Genomic DNA, 20,436 nt, shown 5'->3' with positions numbered 1-20,436 from the left:
ACTTTTACCTGCCCATTTCTTTCATATACTGTATATATGTGATAGAAAAGACTGTATTTGTGCTGAAGCTATTTTTCCTTCTAGGCCAGCTGATCTCAGATGACATCACTGAGGTCATCAACAGATACAACAGAGAGATTTTTACTCCTTACAGTAACCAGTTATCAACCAAATCAGCTGGGGCGGAGTATGATGACAGTTATTTGGGTAAGTGTATTTGCTTCTTTGTTGTCTCCTTACAGTTGTAATTATGTATTTGCTGTAGTTACCTAAAAGTCCGATGAATCATGCACTAGTGCAGGTGCAGATATTTTGTGTCATGTTATGATTCTCTTACAGGTTATTCTGTGGCTGTTGGTGATTTTAATGATGATGGTGAAGATGGTAAGATTTGTATATTTAATCATTTCTATAGGTTAACCATTTATTATAGTTAAAAAGCACTTTGAAATTGATGATTCTAAGAAATATTAAAGACACCATGAAATTCCTTAATGAGTACAGTTTTCTTTCTTGTGCTGACATATTTCCCAATTATACAAGAAGTTTGGGTGGGTCATGTGGAAGGGCTCACCCCTTTCTTTAAATTAGGCAATTGCCTTTATATCTGCCATGAACTTTGATTTGCTACTTGTTATTGCTAGTCGGTTGCAGGTGGTATTAGGGGGTGGGACATTCTCATTCTAGATGCAATAATGTATAAATGGCTTCAAGGCTGATAGATATGCACTTAAAGCCACAAAACACCCATTTTGATTTATTGGGGTTTTTAAGGTCTCTTCAAATCAACTGAAATGCCCCACAACCACATGCCATTCAATTCCACTCGTTCTCAGTGTGTTGATACAGCTGACCTGCTCCAAATACCAAGCCCTAGCATTTCTTAATCAAACTGCATTAATGGAATTGCTGAACTCTGGTTGTTCTCTGCAATGGGATCAAGAAGCTTCACTGCTGAATGAAGGTGTTGTTTCCAACTTATTTCAAATTTTTCTGCCTCTAGATTACGTCACAGGAGTTCCTAGAGGGGAAAAGTCTCTCGGTTATGTGAGTTCACTTCTATTTTTGGTCATGATAAAAACATATTAAAGTGATCTAATCCTGCTGCAAACAGCTTGCATGAGTCTGGCTCTGATTATGTCTTGTTAGGTCAACATTTTCAATGGGAAGAACATGGAGTCTATGTATAATTTCACAGGCACACAGGTGAGAACGGATCCCACCTCTTCTTTCGTCAAGTGACACTGATCCTACAAAACAATAAAATCACAGATGAGTAGGCTTGCCTTTGAGCTGCATGCAGGTCTCATGTCATGCCCATGTTATGCCATGTAGTGACCCTTGTTGTCATGGCCCAGTTCTGTTTGACATTTGTTTACAAGAAGAGAGTTCATGTCCTAAATCCACTCTCACATCTGGAAACTATTGACTACAGTGTTGCAGACACATAAGTGGAAGAGGTGTGGTATTGACAGCCTGGGGTTTTTTGCTGATTGTGTGATTTCCACTGTACTGATTCTTCAATAGTTAATCATGCTGGAGTCGACACAAGCTTTAACGGAGATGAATGAGTCCAGTTTAAAGAACTGAGTCTAAATCTTTGAGGCACCCAAGGGAAGTATCCAAACTTGCAGATAGGGACACATGGTATATCTGTGACCATATTGGTGTCAGCCATTATCAGGGTTTCTTATTTTATCTGCAGAGGTCTAATTTGGATGAAATTGGAAACGGGGATTATTTTTTTCCCAATTAAAACTATATACTCTTTTGCTATGGCAGATTACAAAAGTACGAAAAAGTTAACCATAATTTCCATAATGTTTTGATGCCTGAATTTAATTAAAGGTGAAGTATAATTCCTGTACCATTAGTGTCACCAAATGGAATTAGTTGCACAAACAGATTGCCCCACCCCAAACTCACGGAATTTGATGAGCCAATTCGTGTTTACATGCACTTTAAAAGTTTGATTTCTGTCAGACTACAATATTAGTGGGGGTTGGTCTCTGAATGCATGCTTGACAACCGTGTGATTGTATGCGTTTACATGCACGTTCTTGCACTGATTATGCTTAATAAGCCGACAATGTGTGTAGTCATGAAAACACATTAACCGTCTTTCCTTTATCGGTATAACGTCATAAACGGTGTAAGAATAAACCGATCGACATCTGTAATTTTAATGTGGGTTTCTGTTTTCATGTAATGGCTGGTAATTTTTATAGACAGTAGTTCTATATTATAAATGAATACTGTTTTTGTATGTTATGAAAAGAATGTGTTCACCTTCTCTAAGACTAGCTCAAGTCTAGTCATGTCTAAAGTCTTTTTCTCTCTCCAACTAGATGGCTGCTTACTTTGGTCATTCTGTAGCAGCTGTTGACATCAATAATGATAGGCAAGTAATGCTCTACAGTACAATTTTATATTTTCTTCACTGAGGAGAGGATGATAATTCCTACGCAGACCATAGTGTCCTCTTCTGTATTGTTTGACATCCTTGATTCTTAAAGACACACAATGTCTATTCATAGACTAATGGATACTTTAAATTATATTCTTCTTGGCAATCACTTTCTGTTTCTTTGAGGGATGTAAACCTACCTGAAATGTATGCACAGCAACGTTTGAGATCTTTTCGCTGGCAGCATTTTATGAAATTGAGCGTTGTGCAACAGTGAAAAGAACGTTTCCTGCATTTCCCCAACAAGTTGCTCTTTGTCTGAACTCATTGGCCATTTTTGTGTTCAGAAAGAGGTCTCTCTTTATCATGATCTTAAAAGTAAATTTTGATCAGCTTTATCTTTTTCAGTACTTTGTGTTTATTACTATTAGTTTGAAAAGTATTTGACAGTACTCTGAATTTCCATGCTGGCCAAAATCCACTTGACTCAAAAATCTGAGAGGGTAAATAGTATACTTTCCCCCCACAGGAAGATGGATCTATTGATGGGGGCTCCTCTGTTCATGGACCGTGGCTCAGATGGGAAACTGAGGGAGGTTGGTCAAGTGTATGTCTACCTTGGCAAAGGTGGCTTCACCTTCAACACTGTCATCAAACTCACTGGCTCTGAGATCTATGCTCGATATGGAAGCTCCATCTGCAGTGTAGGAGACCTTAACATGGATGGGTATAATGGTACTATTTTATCTCATGTCACTCTTTGTATCTATATGCTTTCCTAATAAACATAACAGGAAGTCTGTCCAGTCCTGATCTCTTATGTGCCAACGATGACTTGTAAAAATATACAGTACATATGTGATCATATATGGTCATGGTTTTAAGCTGTTTTCACTGTTGCAGACTTCCGTGTCCTATCATGTGGAATGCTAATCTTGACTCATGAGCTGTGACTGTACTATCACGGCATACAGATGTAACCACAGCAGTACTCGTTATTGCTCTATAACCATGACTCGACCAATTCTTTATTAATCCCTCTATTCTTTCTCAGATGTGGCCATTGCTGCACCATATGGAGGACAGTTCCACCGCGGTCTGGTGTACATCCATAATGGGCGTCCCACAGGGCCAAATCCTATGGCCTCTCAAGTTCTGGAGGGGAAGTGGGCATCTGATTCCATGCCTGCTAGTTTTGGGTACACCATGCATGGAGGCACTGATGTGGATCAGAATGGATATCCTGGTTAGATTGCAACACTCATGTCATTCTCACATCATTTTCACGTCACTTTTACACACACGCACTCTGAATTTTCTGAATTGACTAGATCCTATCTTTGTTTTGCTTTCCTTCTCTAGACCTGATTGTTGGAGTGTTTGGAGCTGACAAAGCTGTTCTGTACAGGTACAGTACACTCATGATACTGTCACACATGCATTTTATAGACTTTATGATCAGGGCCAGACAAGCTATTAAAATGTGCTCTCATTTTATTCAGCAGCATTTACTTTGTTTTTTGTGCAAGTAGTGAAGACAATTAAAACCTGTATTAAAGAAAAAACATGGTGGAACTTCCCATATACACTTAGAAGACCACCAGGCATTGATTGACACCCGTACTACTGTACACATATAAGTAAAGGGACATGTACATATAGACAGTCATTTTTGCTAAATAAATGCAGGCAGAGTGATCAGGATCTTGTATTACACTTATCATGTCTACTTAAATCAATATTTTCATGTCCATGTATTTACTTAAGTAATTATTTTATTATACGAGAAGGAAGAGTCCATGGAATGATACAACAGACATGAAATTAGCACAGCTTATAGGAAATTGGTCTCCTGGGATAATGCTCAATTACTATATACAGTTTAGTTGTCTTTATACAACTTTATTTGACTGTAGAATGTTGCGGTTACCTAAATAAAATAACGTATTCCGGAACACCGTTTAACCCTTCCCCTACCTAAAATCAGAAGTGTTCTGTTTGGATATTTTATAAAAAAAATAATTTGCACTGTACATACACACAAACTGACCATGTGTCATATGTTGTTGGAAAGCTCTCAAAGAGTGCAATACAACCAGCTTATTATAATTTTTTACTCGCGGACAAAAATATAGCGAGAAATGGCAGAGTATATGTCTTTGACAATTCTGTTGGTGTTGCTTATATGCCGTGTTTTCGTTTATAACTTCAAGAAATATAAACGTAACATGAAATATCAAATACTTAGAGGAGGTGATTATCTTTCAAACAAAGCCCACACACAAGGAAATCAGATGCATAGATCATTAGATAATCCACACCAAGCACAATGTTACATATGGCCACCAGGAGATCGCGCCATGTAAATGGCAGACTCAATGCAGACTTAATGAGTCAAAAGGTACTCATTCTGTGAAATCTCATTGCTAAAATCATGTCTTCATGCTAACTTTTGTCATTGTTGTGTTTGCATGTGTAATTAGTTCTTATGTACAATTATTATGTGTTATTTGTTTGGACAAATAGAGATGTTTTTGGACACTAGGATAAATAATTTGTGTAATGCTATAACTTTTGATTGCTTTGTCGTATCAACACAAAATTTTCCTCAGATGCAGTTGACGTGATTGAGGGAAAAAAAAGCAGTTTTTCTGAGCCACCTTATTTACAACTAGAGATATATAATGTTATAAAGTACATTTTTGGCTAAAGATTTTTTCAGCAGTTTCTTAGGCTGAGTGTCTCAGAATGTATCATAATCTACAGTATATCATTAAAAAAAATTTAAAAGTTATTTTTACAATTATGCCAAACACTTGAGCCTCCTTGTCTTTTTTTTTGTCAAGTTATAAGCCTTTAATTTTGGGTGTGCTATTGAAATTGGAAATCTTTAAAAACACCTTCAGAGCTACAAAATCTTTAAAAACACCTTCAAAAAACTAAATTACAATGTTTTACATTTTAATTCAGAGAACACCAGGGAAAAAGTAAAATGCTACCAAAGTAGACTAATGAATATGTCCCCGTTAAAATTCCAGAAGCCACTCAAGATTTCACTGTCCTGTCAGTGAGGAAATTGTCTGCACTTCATCATGTAAAAAATGGTAGAATGGTAATGCATGCCCATTTGTGTGTTAGGGCTCGTCCGGTCATCGGTGTGAACACCACACTGGATATTAGCCCACAGATCTTGAACCCTGAGGACAAGAACTGCACCCTACCTGGAACAACCACCACAGTGTCCTGGTGAGTTCCACTGCTCTCCAAACATCATTAACATGACACTTGTTTGAGGGGCATTCTTGTAACTTTGTGCTCCTGTCAAAACCAGACAGTCAGAAAAGGCTCTTTTGTTTATAAGCAGCTTTTGATATATGTTAGTTTGATTTCTTAAGTCAAATATATAATTTCTGCGGCATAACCAAATGGACTGTTATCAAAAAAGTTTCCCAAATACTCCCCCTTTCTGCAAATTGGTCGGACAAAAACATAATCCCACCCGAACTCGCTCCATTGCTTGATTTTTTTGAAAGCGACAGTGTTTACACTTTTCTGGGGAATCAACCAAATGGCATACTTCTAGTTTGTCTCTGCACATTATGCATAGGAGAAAGTCTTTTAACATTTAGAATTTAACTTCACCTTTAAATTGAAAATATAAAATACATTTGATTGTCATCATCAGTAATATATTTTTGATACTTTTTGTGACTTCATGCATTGAGAATATCATGGAAAGTACCATGCATTTACACAATTCTTCCTAATGTAATCTCTTAGCTTCATTGTGAAATACTGTGTGAAGGCAAGTGGCAAGGGAGCCCCATCCTCTCTTCGTAAGTACTAGTCTTTATATTTGCAAATTATTAAAATGTATGAAATTTGGTTCAATAGATCCTATTATTGTAAGTAGCAGTAGCACATAGTGGTTGTAAATGGAGTCCTGCTGTTGGAGTACTGCTTCAGGGGAAAAGCAGAGCTCAATGTGTCAGCCCTCAGTGTGTTTTGAGCCGGACGTACAACACAGAGCCGTTAAAAGCCCAGCGTCCGGCGTTCACAAAGGCTTCATAGGGGTCTCACAGTCTGGGGTGTAATGGCTACCAGACCCACAACCCACAATTCACAGACTGTGATGCCAATTCATTATTTCTCTCTGCGCTTTGAAGTTCCTCTATGCTCTTCTTGGGCTAATTGCTACCGTTTCGCAAAGCTTAAGGTGTGGATGTGTTCACGGTACTTGTCTTAACAGATCTGATGCTCACATTTGCAAAATACAAAGTCAGTGTGTGTTTTGTCTTTAAGAAAAGAGGTTGTACGGTAGTTATATAATTGTTAAGGCATCATATCATGCATTTTTTTTCTTTACATTTTTTTTTTACCCATAAGATCCCACTTGAATGAAGGTTTTAACTGCACAATTTTAAACCATTTAGTCACCACCAGCGATTGCACTCTTGGTCATTAGCAAATTCATAATTTTGTTTTCCTTTTGTATTATGGTCATTACTGTAAAGCTCCAATATGACATTAAAGAAACATAAAAGCATCATGTAGTTCATATGATTTGTGAATCATATTCAAATCCTCTCACAGCCATACAATTAAGGCTGCGATATTCGTCGAATTTAAATAAAAATGCACAGATGTTCTGTAACAAAGTTAGTTTATTTTCATAGTACATTGAACATTTAATTATTATTTATTTAAAGATCAATTAATTTGGATTTTTTCATTATATGACCTCTTTATATTCAGTAGTGTATTTTGTGGTATTCAGACATGTATTTATGTATCCATTGAAATAAAAATCACCACCGAAGAGCCAAAACACTATGACCACCAGCCTAATATGCAGTTGGTCCTCTGCATGCTGCCAAAACAGCACCGACCCGCTGAGGCATGAACTCCTGAAGATGCATTTGGCACCAAGAGATTAGCAGCAGATCCTTCAAGTCCTGTGAGTTGCGAGATGGATCAGACTTGTTGGAGGCCAGGGCAACACCATGAACTCTTCATCATGTTCCTCAAACCATTCCTGAACAATGTGTGCAGTGTGGCAAGGTGCATTATCCTGCTGAAAGAGGCCACTGCCATCAGGGAATACCATTTCCATGAAGGGGTGTACCTGGGCTGCAATGATGTTTGGGTAGGTAGCACCCTCACTCAGACCAGACGAGATAGCTTCAGTGCCCTCACGCAGTGATGAGCTTTGTGCGCCCAGCACCCTGTCACTGGTTTGTGCTTTGTCCCACCTGTTCCTCCTACCACTGTTGGTTGGTACTCTCCACTGCTGACCGGGAGCACCCCACAAGCCTTGCCGTTTCAGAGATGCTCTGAACCAGTCGTATGGCCATAAAATTTTGGCCCTTGACAAAGCTGCTTAAGTCTTTACTCCTGCCCATTTCTCCTGCATTCAGCATGTTGACTACGAGAACTGATTGTTTGCTTACCATCTAATCTACCCAGACATAATATTTTGGCTCATCAGTGTATATGCTAGTAGCTGAAAGGTTGTGGGTTCAAACTTAACTCCAGGTTACTCTAGGGAGACTGAACCTGTATTAAGTGTGCTGTAAGACACCTCATATTACCTCTTAGGCACCACTATAATGAAGCACACAAAGTAGAATTTAAGACAGCTGAGATTCAGAGGCATCACAGCTCTTAAGTTGATCAGGGTTGACTGCTTGTGTTTTAAACAGTTTCATTTGCTGATTGTTTCTCTGGCATGTTTCCTTTTAATTGGCTCTTTGTTTTAAAGTAGCTCTTTTTATGTAAAGAATGTAAAGAACTATCTCATTTGCTGTCTCTTGTTGTGCTTTTCTGATTATTTGTGCTGTCTCTAATTCCATTACAATTCAAATGAAAACTGACCTGGAAAACCCTATCCTAGAATTCCAGGTGGATCTGACACTGGACCGCCTCAAACACAAGGGAGCCATCAAACGTGTGCTGTTCCTACACAACAAGTTGTCTCATTATTCAAAGAACATGTCTGTCTCTAACAGCCAGGAACAAACCTGCGAGGAGCTTAAGGCCTATTTAATAGTGAGTGAATCCATTTACATGTATGCATTTGTCAGATGCTTTGACTCAAAGCAACTTTTAAGGTATGCATTTTCTCAGTGCGTGTTTTCCCTGGGAATCGAACACATGACCTTGGCATTGCTAACACCATGCTCCTCCAATTGATTGGAACATGCATAATTCACTTCTGTTGGTCACTCATTATTGCTCTATGAATTATGCTGCTGTATTTAGTGTTGTTCTGCTGTATTTGGCGAGCTAAAGAAGTGCTGATGCCTTTATGTCATAAAATATGTGTTTGCATTGTGGTTAAAGCTGTGTGGTGGCAGATAGCCCAGATCTTTGGCACTGGAACATGCTACTATTTTGTTTTAAAATAAGAACAATGCAGTAAAGACCTAAAGAAGGGTTTAACCTGGAAAGCCAAAGCTCTCTTTTCTGGACATAAAAGAGCATGTTGTAGAGAGTGTTAAGCCTGCTGAAATTCTCCAGCCTTGAGCTCATTGACATAGAGGCCTTGTTTCTCTCTCTCTCTCTCTCTCTCTCTCTCTCTCTTTATAGGATGACTCAGAATTCAGGGATAAGATCACACCCATCGCTGTCTTTATGGAGTACAGCTTGGATTACAAAACAGCAGCAGATAAGACTGGCCTGTTGCCCATCCTTGACCAATCCACCCCTACAAATATCACTAAGCAGGTGACAACTCTTTCCCATGCTAGATCTTAGGTCACCTGTACACCTACTTATTCATGCGATTTATCTAATCTGCCAATCGTTCGGCAGCAATGCATACAATTATGCAGATACGGGTCAGGAGCTTCAGTTAATGTTCACATCAACCATCAGAATGGGGAAAAGATTGATCTCAGTGATTTCGACCATGGCATGATTGTTGGTGCCAGACGGGCTGGTTTGAGTTTTTCTGTAACTGCTGATCTCCAGGGGTTTTCACGTACAACAATCTGTAATTTACTCAGAATGGTGCCAAAAACAAAAAAAATCCAGTGCACGGCAGTTCTGCGGATGGAAACACCTTGTTGATGAGAGAGGTCAATGGAGACTGGTTTGAACTGACAGAAAGGCTACAGTAACTCAGATAACCGCTCTGTACAATTGTAGTGAGCAGAATAGCATCTCAATATGCACAATACTTTGAACCTTGAGGCAGATGGGCTACAACAGCAGAAAACCATGTTGGCACTTTATTAGGACCATAGTGTTCCTAATAAAGTGCTCAGTGAGTCTATATGAACACACTTGGGTGGGGCTCTTATGAGGGGAGTTCTTATACTCCAGAAAGATCTCTGAATTGAATGGAATGGATCACGATTAAATGGACAACTGATTTTAAAAATGTTATACAGTTGCCATGATCATTCTTTTGAAAATAAACAATTATGTTTGTTCTTTCCATTGAATCGGTTGAACAATTTCACAAATTACTCTGAATTATTCATTAGCAAATGGGTCTGAATTTGAATGATTTTCAAAAATCCTTATCCCCTAGTCACAAACAAAGGGAAAATTCATGGAACCTAACTAACAAAGATTTATATGCAGATTTACTCAAACTTTCATGGTTAAACAACATGAGCATCAGATAAAAAATAGAAGCTGACTTCAGTTTCCCATTCCAATTCCTTGTGATTTTCCAGGCCCACTTACTCCTGGATTGTGGTGATGACAATATTTGTAAGCCAGACTTAAAACTGTCTGTTGTGAGGTGAGTTATTTGTTCATCAGAGCCCTAAAGTCTTCTGTATTGTCTGGATGTGTGGGGGAGTTTAACTTTGCATGTCTGTACGCATGATTCTGTTTTGTGCTCCAGTGACCAGAAACAGATCTACATAGGTGATGATAACCCCCTGACCCTAGAGGTCACAGCAGAGAACAGAGGAGAGGGTGCATATGAGGCTGACCTGATTGTCACTTTACCATCTCAGGCAGATTTTATTGGGGTGGTGCGGAACAGTGAGGTGAGCAGTATAGCCAGAAGACAAAACATGAGACTGGTGTGATAAAATTGTTACTAACCTTATCTGTGCTTTACCCAATCTTTCAACTCCTGTAATGACCACTGTAATGGCCATGTAAAGCTGGTGCACTCTGTAAATTTCATGGTATACCAGAAAGCAATGTAACACAACTATCTGTACAATACTGTTTGAATTGCAAACTCCACCCACAGAAGTTATTTGGGTTATGCAGAACTTAAAGTTAATCTGCCAAAATATAGTCCCAGTGTTTGAGGTTTCATTTGTTATTTATGGATTTCAGACACTGTCTAGACTGTCCTGTGCCTTCAAGAAAGAGAATCAGACTAGACTGGTGGTGTGTGATCTTGGGAACCCAATGAAAGGAGGCACTAAGGTGACCAACAGCCAAGCACAAAATCTGCACCTTTACTTCTATGCATATTTATTTTGATCAATTTCTGTAATGTATAAATTCACCAACTGATTTAATTGAAAAAAAAAAAAAAATTCATAGATAATTGCAGGATTGCGCTTCAGCGTGCATCAACTCTCTGAACAGGACACAGAAGTCAAGTTTGACTTGCAGATACAAAGGTATTAAACTCTTTAACCCTATTTGCTATCACAAAAATCTAGTAACCCAAACCTGCAACCAAAGAAGAGCCATTAGAACAAATTAAAGCAAAGATGTTTTTAACAGATAGACATTTCCTTTTCCTGTCTTTTTTTTATTATTATTTAACTCAATAAAAACTTCAGACAGCATTGGCATCTAATCCTACAGTTCCCTGCTAACTGAGTGAAATTTTTATGGTGTAATTACAGGGAACTGTACTTTTTGTCTCCCAGTGAGAACATCATGCTTTGCTTTCTGTCTCACTCTCTTTATTTACACCCTCCAAGGCCATCTTTAACATAATGATTTATAATGTAGTTACAGCAACTTGTGGGTGTTGTTTGCTGAGTTCTACAGAAGCCCTGAACTGCAAGATGAAAAATAAAAATAAAAGTAGTGTCTCATTTCCTTCCTGAGCCTATTTACTCTCTTAGCATATAGGCTACATTGTATTTATAAATTATGTGTTTTGCGCTTCTAATTGTTAATGGAATTTTTATTTAAATATTTGGATATTTATTTGACATTCTTCATCCTGAACTCTTCACTTCTGCAGTAGACCGTGTGTTTCAAAAGCATAGACAACTTGTTATATTAAAATATATTGTTATAATTAAATTCCACCATGAAAGTCTGCACAAGACATCCCCGTTCAGTCATTGCCAGATGTACCCCTAACACTTCAAAAGGACAGACATAATAATAATTTCCCATGTTTCCTGTTTCCTCGATGCATTCCTTCGCTTCCAAATAATATCAATCAAATCAAATCAAATCACTTTATTGTCACACTACTGTGTACAAAAGTGCAACAGTAGGTGAAAGTCTTGTGTGCAGTTCCGAATAACATAGCAGTACCATTTACAATAAACAACATATTTACACAACACAATTTACATAACAAATGTACACATACTTACACAACACAATATACAATGTACAGTAAACAATACACGCAATATAGAATACAAATACAATAAAAATAAAAAAATAAGGGTGAGGGTATATAAAATATATATTCCACCATGTAACACTGAGCAAACGGCATATGAGTGTGTAGAAAGACCAACAATTTCAAACAAAAAAATAACAGTTGTTACACCAAAACGAATGGTTTTTGAAGAGAGAAAAAAACTTTGGAAGAGAGAAAACATTTTTTGGAAGAGAGATAAAAAAACATTTTGGAAGAGATAAACAAAAATGTAAGAGGAAAAAATATTTTTTAAGAGAGAAAATATCTTTTGAAGAGAAAACATTTATTTTTTTGAAGAGAGAAAAAAATATTTTATGAAGAGAGAAAAAAATAAGACCCTAGTCTCAGGAAGTATTTTTTTTTTTATTATTTTTTATTTTTTTCACCATCATTTTTTTCCCCCACCTTGCAGTTCTGGGCTTCCGTAGAGTTAGGTCTCAAAATTGAGGAAATGCCTACCAGTTTCTGAAGCAACAGTGCCACCCTCTGCTCAATTGTGGAAGTTAATAATTCCCTTTTGCTTTCAGCTCAAATCAGTTCAATAAATCCAGCAATCTGGTCTCCATCACCACAAAGCTTGCTGTTCTGGTCAGAGTGGAACTACGAGGGTATGATTTTTTTAAATTTTACTTTCTTAATAGCTTAAAGCTGCTGTGTTTTTTAAAAATTGCATGTTGCCAAAAAGTTGCTGAAAAGGACTACAGCTACCACGAGCATGCAAGTGTGCATACTTGATAGTAGTTTGTTAGCAACTTAAAAAACAAAAAAACACACACATTTGAGGTATGACTGTGTGTAGTTAATGTTAACAAAACTTAATGTTTAAAACATGTAAATTCCCTTTGGAAGTTCCAGAGGTAACCTGTGGGGAATTAGCCTTCTGGGTTGGCCTACAAATGTAAATAAAATGTTAATTTGTTATTAAATTGAAATGCATATTTTAAAATAAGGCTTAAATATTTTTTTTAATGTATTGATTGTGTTTTTATTTTATTTTTTTTTTACAGTTTTAACCAATTATTTACTTATTCTGGCCCTTTTCTGAGTTTATGATTCACAATGAACATTTAAATGTTTTCAAATTCATAAATATGTATTCATAAATTAAAATGAAAAAAAGTCAATCAAATAAATTAACAAACATTCGCTCCAATTTAATAAATTTTTTTCAGATTTATAGTATGCGTTTCAAGATTTACGCATTTCAGTTTCATAACAAATTACCATCTAATTGAATTGAGGAATCTTTAACAAAATTAAGTGAAACAAATCTCAGATATTTTACGTTTTACTAATTACATTTAGTTAAGATGGCATTAGTTAGATGGAAATTTATTATTAAATTGAAATGTGTAAATCTTAAAAATATACTTTTTGAGTGTTTTGGTATTATGAACCTAAGAGATCTTAAAGTAAAAGGAAGGACATTTGTTTTTTTTGTTTTTTTTATGTTTTCCAGAATATGAAAGCATTATAGTAAGTAGACTAAAGTTTATTTTTCCAGGACAGATAGCCAGTTAAGTATGATCCTGGAAAGCCCTGGATGGGTGGCAACCCTAGTCACGGCTTTACAGCTCTATAGATCATGTCTCCTTTAAGTCTGAGTGCTCTTCACCTTCAACCTTCAGTGTGTGTTTATCTTGTCTTTCCTGCTGTAGGGTGTCTGCTCCAGAGCAGGTGTTTTTACCCATCGCTAACTGGCAGCCAAAAGAGAGCACTGTTCTGGAGGATGATATTGGACCTCCTGTTGAGCACATCTATGAGGTTGTAAACTGCAGTGAAGATTGTTGATCAAATACTGTATAATCACTATCAAACTTCTGCAGTGCACAGTGTACAACTGAGCTCCTACCTCGAGTTATCACTGATGTTACATTGAAATTTTATTTTTCGTAGCTACGGAATAGAGGACCCAGCACATTCAGTAAGGCCATTTTGGATGTGCAGTGGCCCTACAGATTCAGCAACGGCTCTCTGCTCTACATCACCAAGTTTGAAGTGGAAGGAAACATGAATTGCAGCTCAAACAGGGAGATCAACCCTTATAATGTCACTGTAGGTATCCCACAATGTAAACAACAACAAAAGCACTACAGCTACAAGGGATAAAATATGCTTTTTCATTTACCTAGAATTCCAGATTACCTGACAAGAATGAGACATCTGCCAGTGGAGACAGGGCAGAGGGAAGGATCAGACACAGTGTCCACCGCAGAGACGTGGAGGACAAACAAGGGGAGGAGAACTTGGAGATTCTGGTAAAGTTGCACCTTTTTACGGTTGCCATCTGACAGCCACCACAGACAGTCTGTGAATTATTCAGAATGGTTTTAAACTGAATATTTGTTACAATTATTAATTTAATGAGTTTGTTATGGTTTTCAAATCTTCAAAACAAGCATGAGATCAATTGTCGCAGTGTCAATCGGCGCAGTAGTGTATATATGGAATTTAACTGTCCTGTACACCAGTATGCTTGAGTATTATCCATAAGTATTATTGTTTGTGTGTGTATCTGCATAGGATTGCGGAACTACAGAGTGTCAGGAGATTACGTGTTGGGTTGGACGTCTGGAGAAAGGCCAGAGTGCCATTCTGTTTATTTACTCCAGACTTGCTGTGAGCACATTTCTCAAGGTAACAACATCATTCATTTGACTTAAACATTTGTAGTTTTTCCACTTCAAAGATGTAAAAATCCAAATTTCACCCCTCAAATGCTATCTGTTAAAACACAGTAATGCTTTTCTTTCCTTTTCAGGCTGAGAATCAAAACAAATCGTACATTGTTCGATCCTCTGCCTCCTTAAGTGTCATAGAAATGCCTTATAAATTATTGAAATCCGAGTTCCCAACCAGCAAAACATCAGTAAGTATGCAATCTTCAAATAATCATGAATTTAAAGGGGAAACATCATGGAAAACAATGTAGACATACACTAATGTTCTCAATGCAGACCACCTGTATTTGCATAGCAACGCATATTCAGTACTCAGCAACACCACATGTGGTATTCCGGATCCGTTGTTCCTTATTTCACTTGGATATGTTAGCCAGTGGTCCCCTTTCACATTTCTGTATTTGGATAGCAGGGTAAACTTCTATAGTGGTAAATGTGAGAACACTGCAGATATAATGATTGAGTTCCCATTTGCTTCAACAGCAAAAGGAAATCGATCACTATTCCATGACTTTCCAACAGTGGAAAAAATAGAGATGTATTAATGTAGTCAGAAGAGAGAAAGATGCCAAATTTACAGTCACTCCCTCAGCAGCAGTATTTGCAATCCCATCCCAGCAGTGGTGACTAGTTCTTTTTATTTTATTTTATTAATGCCAGGGTAATAAACTATACATTTACACAAAATAATTGTAAAAAATACTAGATTTATGCTGCTAAATTAAGGAGGAAATGTGTGATCACAAACTGTAAATTACAATGAGGGAAAAACATAATTGATCCCCTGCTGATTTTGTACGTTAGCCCACTGACAAAGAAATGATCACACAGTGAGAGACAGAATAACAACAAAAAAAATCCAGAAAAATGCATGTCAAAAATGTTATACATTTAATTGCATTTTAATGAGGGAAATAAGTATTCGACCCCCTCTCAATCAGAGATTTCTGGCTCCCAGGTGTCTTTTATACAGGTAACACTCTTAAAGGGAGTGCTCCTAATCTCAGCTTGTTACCTGTATAAAAGACACCTGTTCACAGAAGCAATCAATCAGTCAGATTCCAAACTTTCCACCATGGCCAAGACCAAAGAGCTGTCCAAGGATGTCAGGGACAAGATTTTAGATCTACACAAGGCTGGAATGGGCTACAAGACCATCACCAAGCAGCTTGGTGAGAAGGTGACAGCAGTTGGTGCGATTATTCGCAAATGGAAGAAACACGAAAGAACTGTCAATCTCCCTCGGTCTGGGGCTCCATGCAAGATCTCACCATGTGGAGTTGCAATGATTATGAGAACGGTGAGGAATCAGCCCAGAACTACATGGGAGGATCTTGTCAATGATCTCAAGGCAGCTGGGACCATAGTCACCAAGAAGACAATCGGTAACACACTATGCCGTGAAGGACTGGAATCATGCAGCGCCCGCGAGGTCCCCCTGTTCATGTACAGGCCCGTCTGAAGTTTGCCAATGAACATCTGAATGATTCAGAGGAAAACTGGGTGAAAGTGTTGTGGTCAGATGAGACCAAAATCGAGCTCTTTGGAATCAACTCAACTCGCCGTGTTTGGGGGAGGAGGAATGCTGCCTATGACCCCAAGAACACCATCCCACCATCAAACATGGAGGTGGAAACATTATGCTTTGGGGTTGTTTTTCTGCTTAGGGGACAGGACAACTTCACCGCATCAAAGGGACGATGGACGGGGCCATGTGCTGTCAAATCTTGGATGAGAACCTCCTTTCCTCAGCCAGGGCATTGAAAATGGGTCATGGATGGGTATTCCAGCATGACATTGACCCAAAACACACGCCCAATGCAACAAAGGAGTGGCTCAAGAAGAAGCACATTAAGGTCCTGGAGTGGCCTAGCCAGTCTCCAGACCTTAATCCCATAGAAAATCTGTGGAGGAAGCTGAAGGTACGAGTTGCCAAATGTCAGCCTTGAAACCTTAATGACTTGGAGAAGATCTGCAAAGAGGAGTGGGACAAAATCCCTCCTGAGATGTGTGCAAACCTGGTTGCTAACTACAAGAAACGTCTGATCTCTGTGATTGCCAACAAGGGTTTTGCCACCAAGTACTAAGTCATGTTTTGCAGAGGGATCGAACACTTATTACATTTTTGACATGCGTTTTTCTGGATTTGTTTTTTGTTGTTATTCTGTCTCTCACTGTTCAAATTAACCTACCATTCAAATTATAGACTGATCATTTGTTTGTCAGTGGGCAAACGTACAATATCAGCAGGGGATCAAATACTTTTTTCCCTCACTGTACATTGAAGTCTTAAAGGTACATTCGCAAAAATTGTCTGTTTAATTCGAAAGGCTATATTTTTGTGAGTGCGCAAAGTGCAGTGCGATGACCGTGCACAATGTCTTATCCAATTTTTGTGAGAGTGCTAATTCTGAGCACAATTTTTGCACCAGTGCAAAGCGCCGGTGGGCATATTGTGTATAGTATCTAAATGAAGTGCCGCAAAGTGCATTTTGCTATTTTCTGGACAAGTTGGTCATTGCGCTAAGACGTTTTAAAAGCATGTGTTTTTGCTCTTGCATTTGCACTTTGGATTTTCCACCAGCAGGTGATAATGAAGTGTATGCCCAAACTCTGAAAATATAGTGGAACTAGTAATTATGTCCCTGACAATCACTGTTGTAGCCATTTAAAAAAATATTTATGAGATTTAAGTTCAACTATCTTTAGGTCTTGTTTTATTATTATGTTTATATTTACACATTTTATTTGTATTGGTGCTGTCATAGTGATTTTCAAGTCACTGCAAAATGGGCCGGAGAGAGTAAAATGTTTGGATTTGGTATGATTTTTTTTTTTCCACTTTGTTATTTCGATTATTTTGTCGTTTCATTTGAATTTAGAAATATTTTTGGTTTAATTTTTCAAAACCGACCGGTAGAAGTGACGTGCATTCCGATTCAATCACTCTTAATACTAGCCTTGATTTCTGTGAAAATTATTTAATACTTACATTCTCTATAATTTAACGGATCGTAAATCAAAACCTGACAAGAACCACATTTTCCATACGTATAAAAATAACGTGTCACTGTCATAGAAACATTGCTGCCATTCAACAGGAATGCAGTTAATGCATGAAAGAACGTAAGTCCATATTTCTATTCTTCAAATATATTGCATACATTTACACTACCAAAATCTAATGAATGTGCTGTCTTGAATGGACTATATAATAGGATGCAGACGTTGCCGGAGAAGAACCTCCGAATTAAATGGCTCTTGAACCAGCCCATTAGCACTTTGCGTGTGCAATTTTTATCATGACTGTTTTTTTTTGTGGAAGTGTTAGACATCTGCTGTGCTCACCGAGGGGCATCTGTGTCATGATTTCTCTATTATATGTATCTGTTCTCCAGGCTTCTCTGAAGGTGATCTGGGTGAATTCAGAGCTCACTCAACCTGTTCCTGGTTGGGTGGTGGCTTTGGCAGTACTGGCTGGACTACTGCTCCTGGCTCTGCTCATATTCATTATGTATAAGGTAAACAACTGAACAGCTGTTTTCTAGCACACTCCAGAATCACAACACTATCAGTGGGGAATCTGAGGATGACCCACAAATACGGAAGTCTTTGGAACTAAGTCCATACCATGATCAATAAAATGTAACTAGACATCAATTCAATACACAGATAGCGAAATTATGAAAATTAATTTTATACTGATATTAATATCATGCTATGTGTACAGTCGTACAAATGTAAAAAGGAGTAGAATTGCTGCTGCTAGTCAAAAATGTTAGTTTCACATTCATATCTCTCCTCCACAGCTGGGCTTCTTTAAACGTGTGCGGCCGCCCCAGGATGATAACACAGAAAAAGAGCAGCTACAGCCTCAGGAGAATAGAGACAGAAACCCAGAAGCCTAAGATCTTCATCTTCACCAGTATATCACAGTGCCAACACAATAATGCTTCATATGCAGAAGAATGCCAGACTCACAGGCTAAGAGCTCTCATGCACTGATGCTGATGAGAATACAATACATCCATTAGAACAATTTCACCATTGCCGCTCACTACCTTAAATCTGTGGACATGTCACTGGAATATGGTACACATAGCTGTGGTCGTTTTGAACATTGTGATGTTGTGTTAATAAGACTAAAGCCCTGTTCCAATCCCTTTTCTTCTATTCCTCTTCTGCACTGAGATTTGATTTCAACAGTGGGACATAGAGATTAATACATTTCAAATATTTGTTTACAAATAACAAGAATATAATAATAATAATAATAGTAATGGTAATGAACTTTTCATACGATCACATTTCATTTTGAGGAAAGATATGTAATAGTTTAGTACATATTTTTTGTTTGTTTGTTTATTGCTGGTTCTCGTTCTTCTGTGGGAAAAACTTTTGTTGTTATATTATTTAATGCAACATTTTCTGCTATTGGTGGCATCTGCAGGACTCTGGGGTTTCGGATCTTTCCTGTTTTCTTTGCAGTTGTTTTACTTTGTTCCTGCAGTTGGGATTATGACTCTGATTTATTATTTGGGCTGAAGCGGTGTTATTTTGAGAAACTATTTATATGTTTGTCAACTGTAAACATTATTTCAAAGCAGGGGCTTTGTTTAGTTGCAATAAAACGGTAGCATTTTTATATTTGGAAAAATACTGAAACCAGCCCTTATCGACAGGGAACCTTTACTATGTTAATTCAACTTTATTTTTAAGATTCCTTTTAGTCACAATCCTAATCTAAGCCCATAGTTAAAGTCCTACCTTGTTCTTAAATATCTATTTTACCCAAATGCTTGTCAGTTAGTAATACAAATTCTAATGCTGCCATGCTATGGTGAATTTAATGTGATTTTGAAGAATTCTGCTGTAACATTAATTGATCAGGAATGAACAAAATAGTTTGATAATGTGGGGAAAAAATTGTGCCAATGCATAATTTTTTATTTTGCAAATCTGGAATAATGAAGCTGGAATCCTTGGGAACAATATTGCCATTTTACTTTTTTGCTGCTTCTTATTTACAAAATAGATTTTTTGACTTCTGTTTATTTGATTATTTGGTTTAAAGGTTGCTGTTCATAGTTATTGGTCTTAATTTTGACAGCAAATATATTACAATATGCAACCCACCATACTGAAAACATAACCTGGATTCCTTATTTTGATGTATTATATATAGTAATGCTGCTCCCCATTTGAATTTACCCATATTGGGTTGCCACATGTATGTTGTCTGAATGAAAATTTGTATACATTTATAATTCAATCAAAATCATGCTTGATCATCATACATGATCCAGAATACATTTTCTTTATATTTTAATTTTTTCTGAAAAACAATATTGTTGGTAAAAATGGAACATATTCATAGTTCCAAAAATATGTATTTTAGAGAATCTACCAATTGTTAAAAAAGATTTCACTCCCTCTTTATTTTTGCCTAGTTCCATTTTCCTTGATTTAACAATGAGTTGTTAATGCTTCCATAATTCAAATAAACAGAAATAATGATGTTGTACTGTACAATGGATTTTTTCACGTTGTAATTCCCATTAAAATGGCGTAGTGTGAATAAAGTCTATGGCAGGGTTCCTCAACAGGCCAATCCGGCCAGCGAGAGACAAATTTTTGGCCCCCGCTAAAGGCCTGCTCACACCAAATCTGTGAAGATTTTGCAAGACAAACTTCCGATGAAAGGTCTACACACAGAGTGTGTAAAAAAAATACATCTGAAAAACTATTTCTCC

General features: G+C 37.5%; 1 protein-coding gene across 1 annotated transcript in view; it reads left to right on the top strand.

The window, feature by feature from the left end:
• LOC127654815 (integrin alpha-V-like) overlaps positions 1 to 20,219 on the top strand; it is a 30,932-nt gene extending 10,713 nt beyond the window's left edge. The window contains exons 7-30 of the mRNA XM_052142268.1: positions 85 to 207; positions 340 to 384; positions 1,004 to 1,047; positions 1,150 to 1,206; positions 2,349 to 2,401; positions 2,937 to 3,142; positions 3,462 to 3,653; positions 3,770 to 3,815; positions 5,546 to 5,653; positions 6,188 to 6,243; positions 8,301 to 8,455; positions 8,996 to 9,133; positions 10,093 to 10,160; positions 10,266 to 10,413; positions 10,715 to 10,807; positions 10,928 to 11,007; positions 12,530 to 12,610; positions 13,661 to 13,766; positions 13,899 to 14,057; positions 14,135 to 14,260; positions 14,526 to 14,639; positions 14,764 to 14,871; positions 18,082 to 18,204; positions 18,493 to 20,219. Of these exons, the coding sequence (XP_051998228.1) occupies positions 85 to 207; positions 340 to 384; positions 1,004 to 1,047; positions 1,150 to 1,206; positions 2,349 to 2,401; positions 2,937 to 3,142; positions 3,462 to 3,653; positions 3,770 to 3,815; positions 5,546 to 5,653; positions 6,188 to 6,243; positions 8,301 to 8,455; positions 8,996 to 9,133; positions 10,093 to 10,160; positions 10,266 to 10,413; positions 10,715 to 10,807; positions 10,928 to 11,007; positions 12,530 to 12,610; positions 13,661 to 13,766; positions 13,899 to 14,057; positions 14,135 to 14,260; positions 14,526 to 14,639; positions 14,764 to 14,871; positions 18,082 to 18,204; positions 18,493 to 18,591 (2,528 nt within the window). The 3' untranslated portion in view covers positions 18,592 to 20,219. The remainder of the gene's footprint in view (positions 1 to 84; positions 208 to 339; positions 385 to 1,003; positions 1,048 to 1,149; positions 1,207 to 2,348; positions 2,402 to 2,936; positions 3,143 to 3,461; positions 3,654 to 3,769; positions 3,816 to 5,545; positions 5,654 to 6,187; positions 6,244 to 8,300; positions 8,456 to 8,995; positions 9,134 to 10,092; positions 10,161 to 10,265; positions 10,414 to 10,714; positions 10,808 to 10,927; positions 11,008 to 12,529; positions 12,611 to 13,660; positions 13,767 to 13,898; positions 14,058 to 14,134; positions 14,261 to 14,525; positions 14,640 to 14,763; positions 14,872 to 18,081; positions 18,205 to 18,492) is intronic.
• The last annotated feature ends 217 nt before the right edge of the window (positions 20,220 to 20,436 follow it).

This window comes from Xyrauchen texanus, chromosome 14, assembly GCF_025860055.1.
Source record: "Xyrauchen texanus isolate HMW12.3.18 chromosome 14, RBS_HiC_50CHRs, whole genome shotgun sequence".
Taxonomy (NCBI): domain Eukaryota; kingdom Metazoa; phylum Chordata; class Actinopteri; order Cypriniformes; family Catostomidae; genus Xyrauchen; species Xyrauchen texanus.
This window is presented reverse-complemented; position numbering and strand designations above follow the sequence as displayed.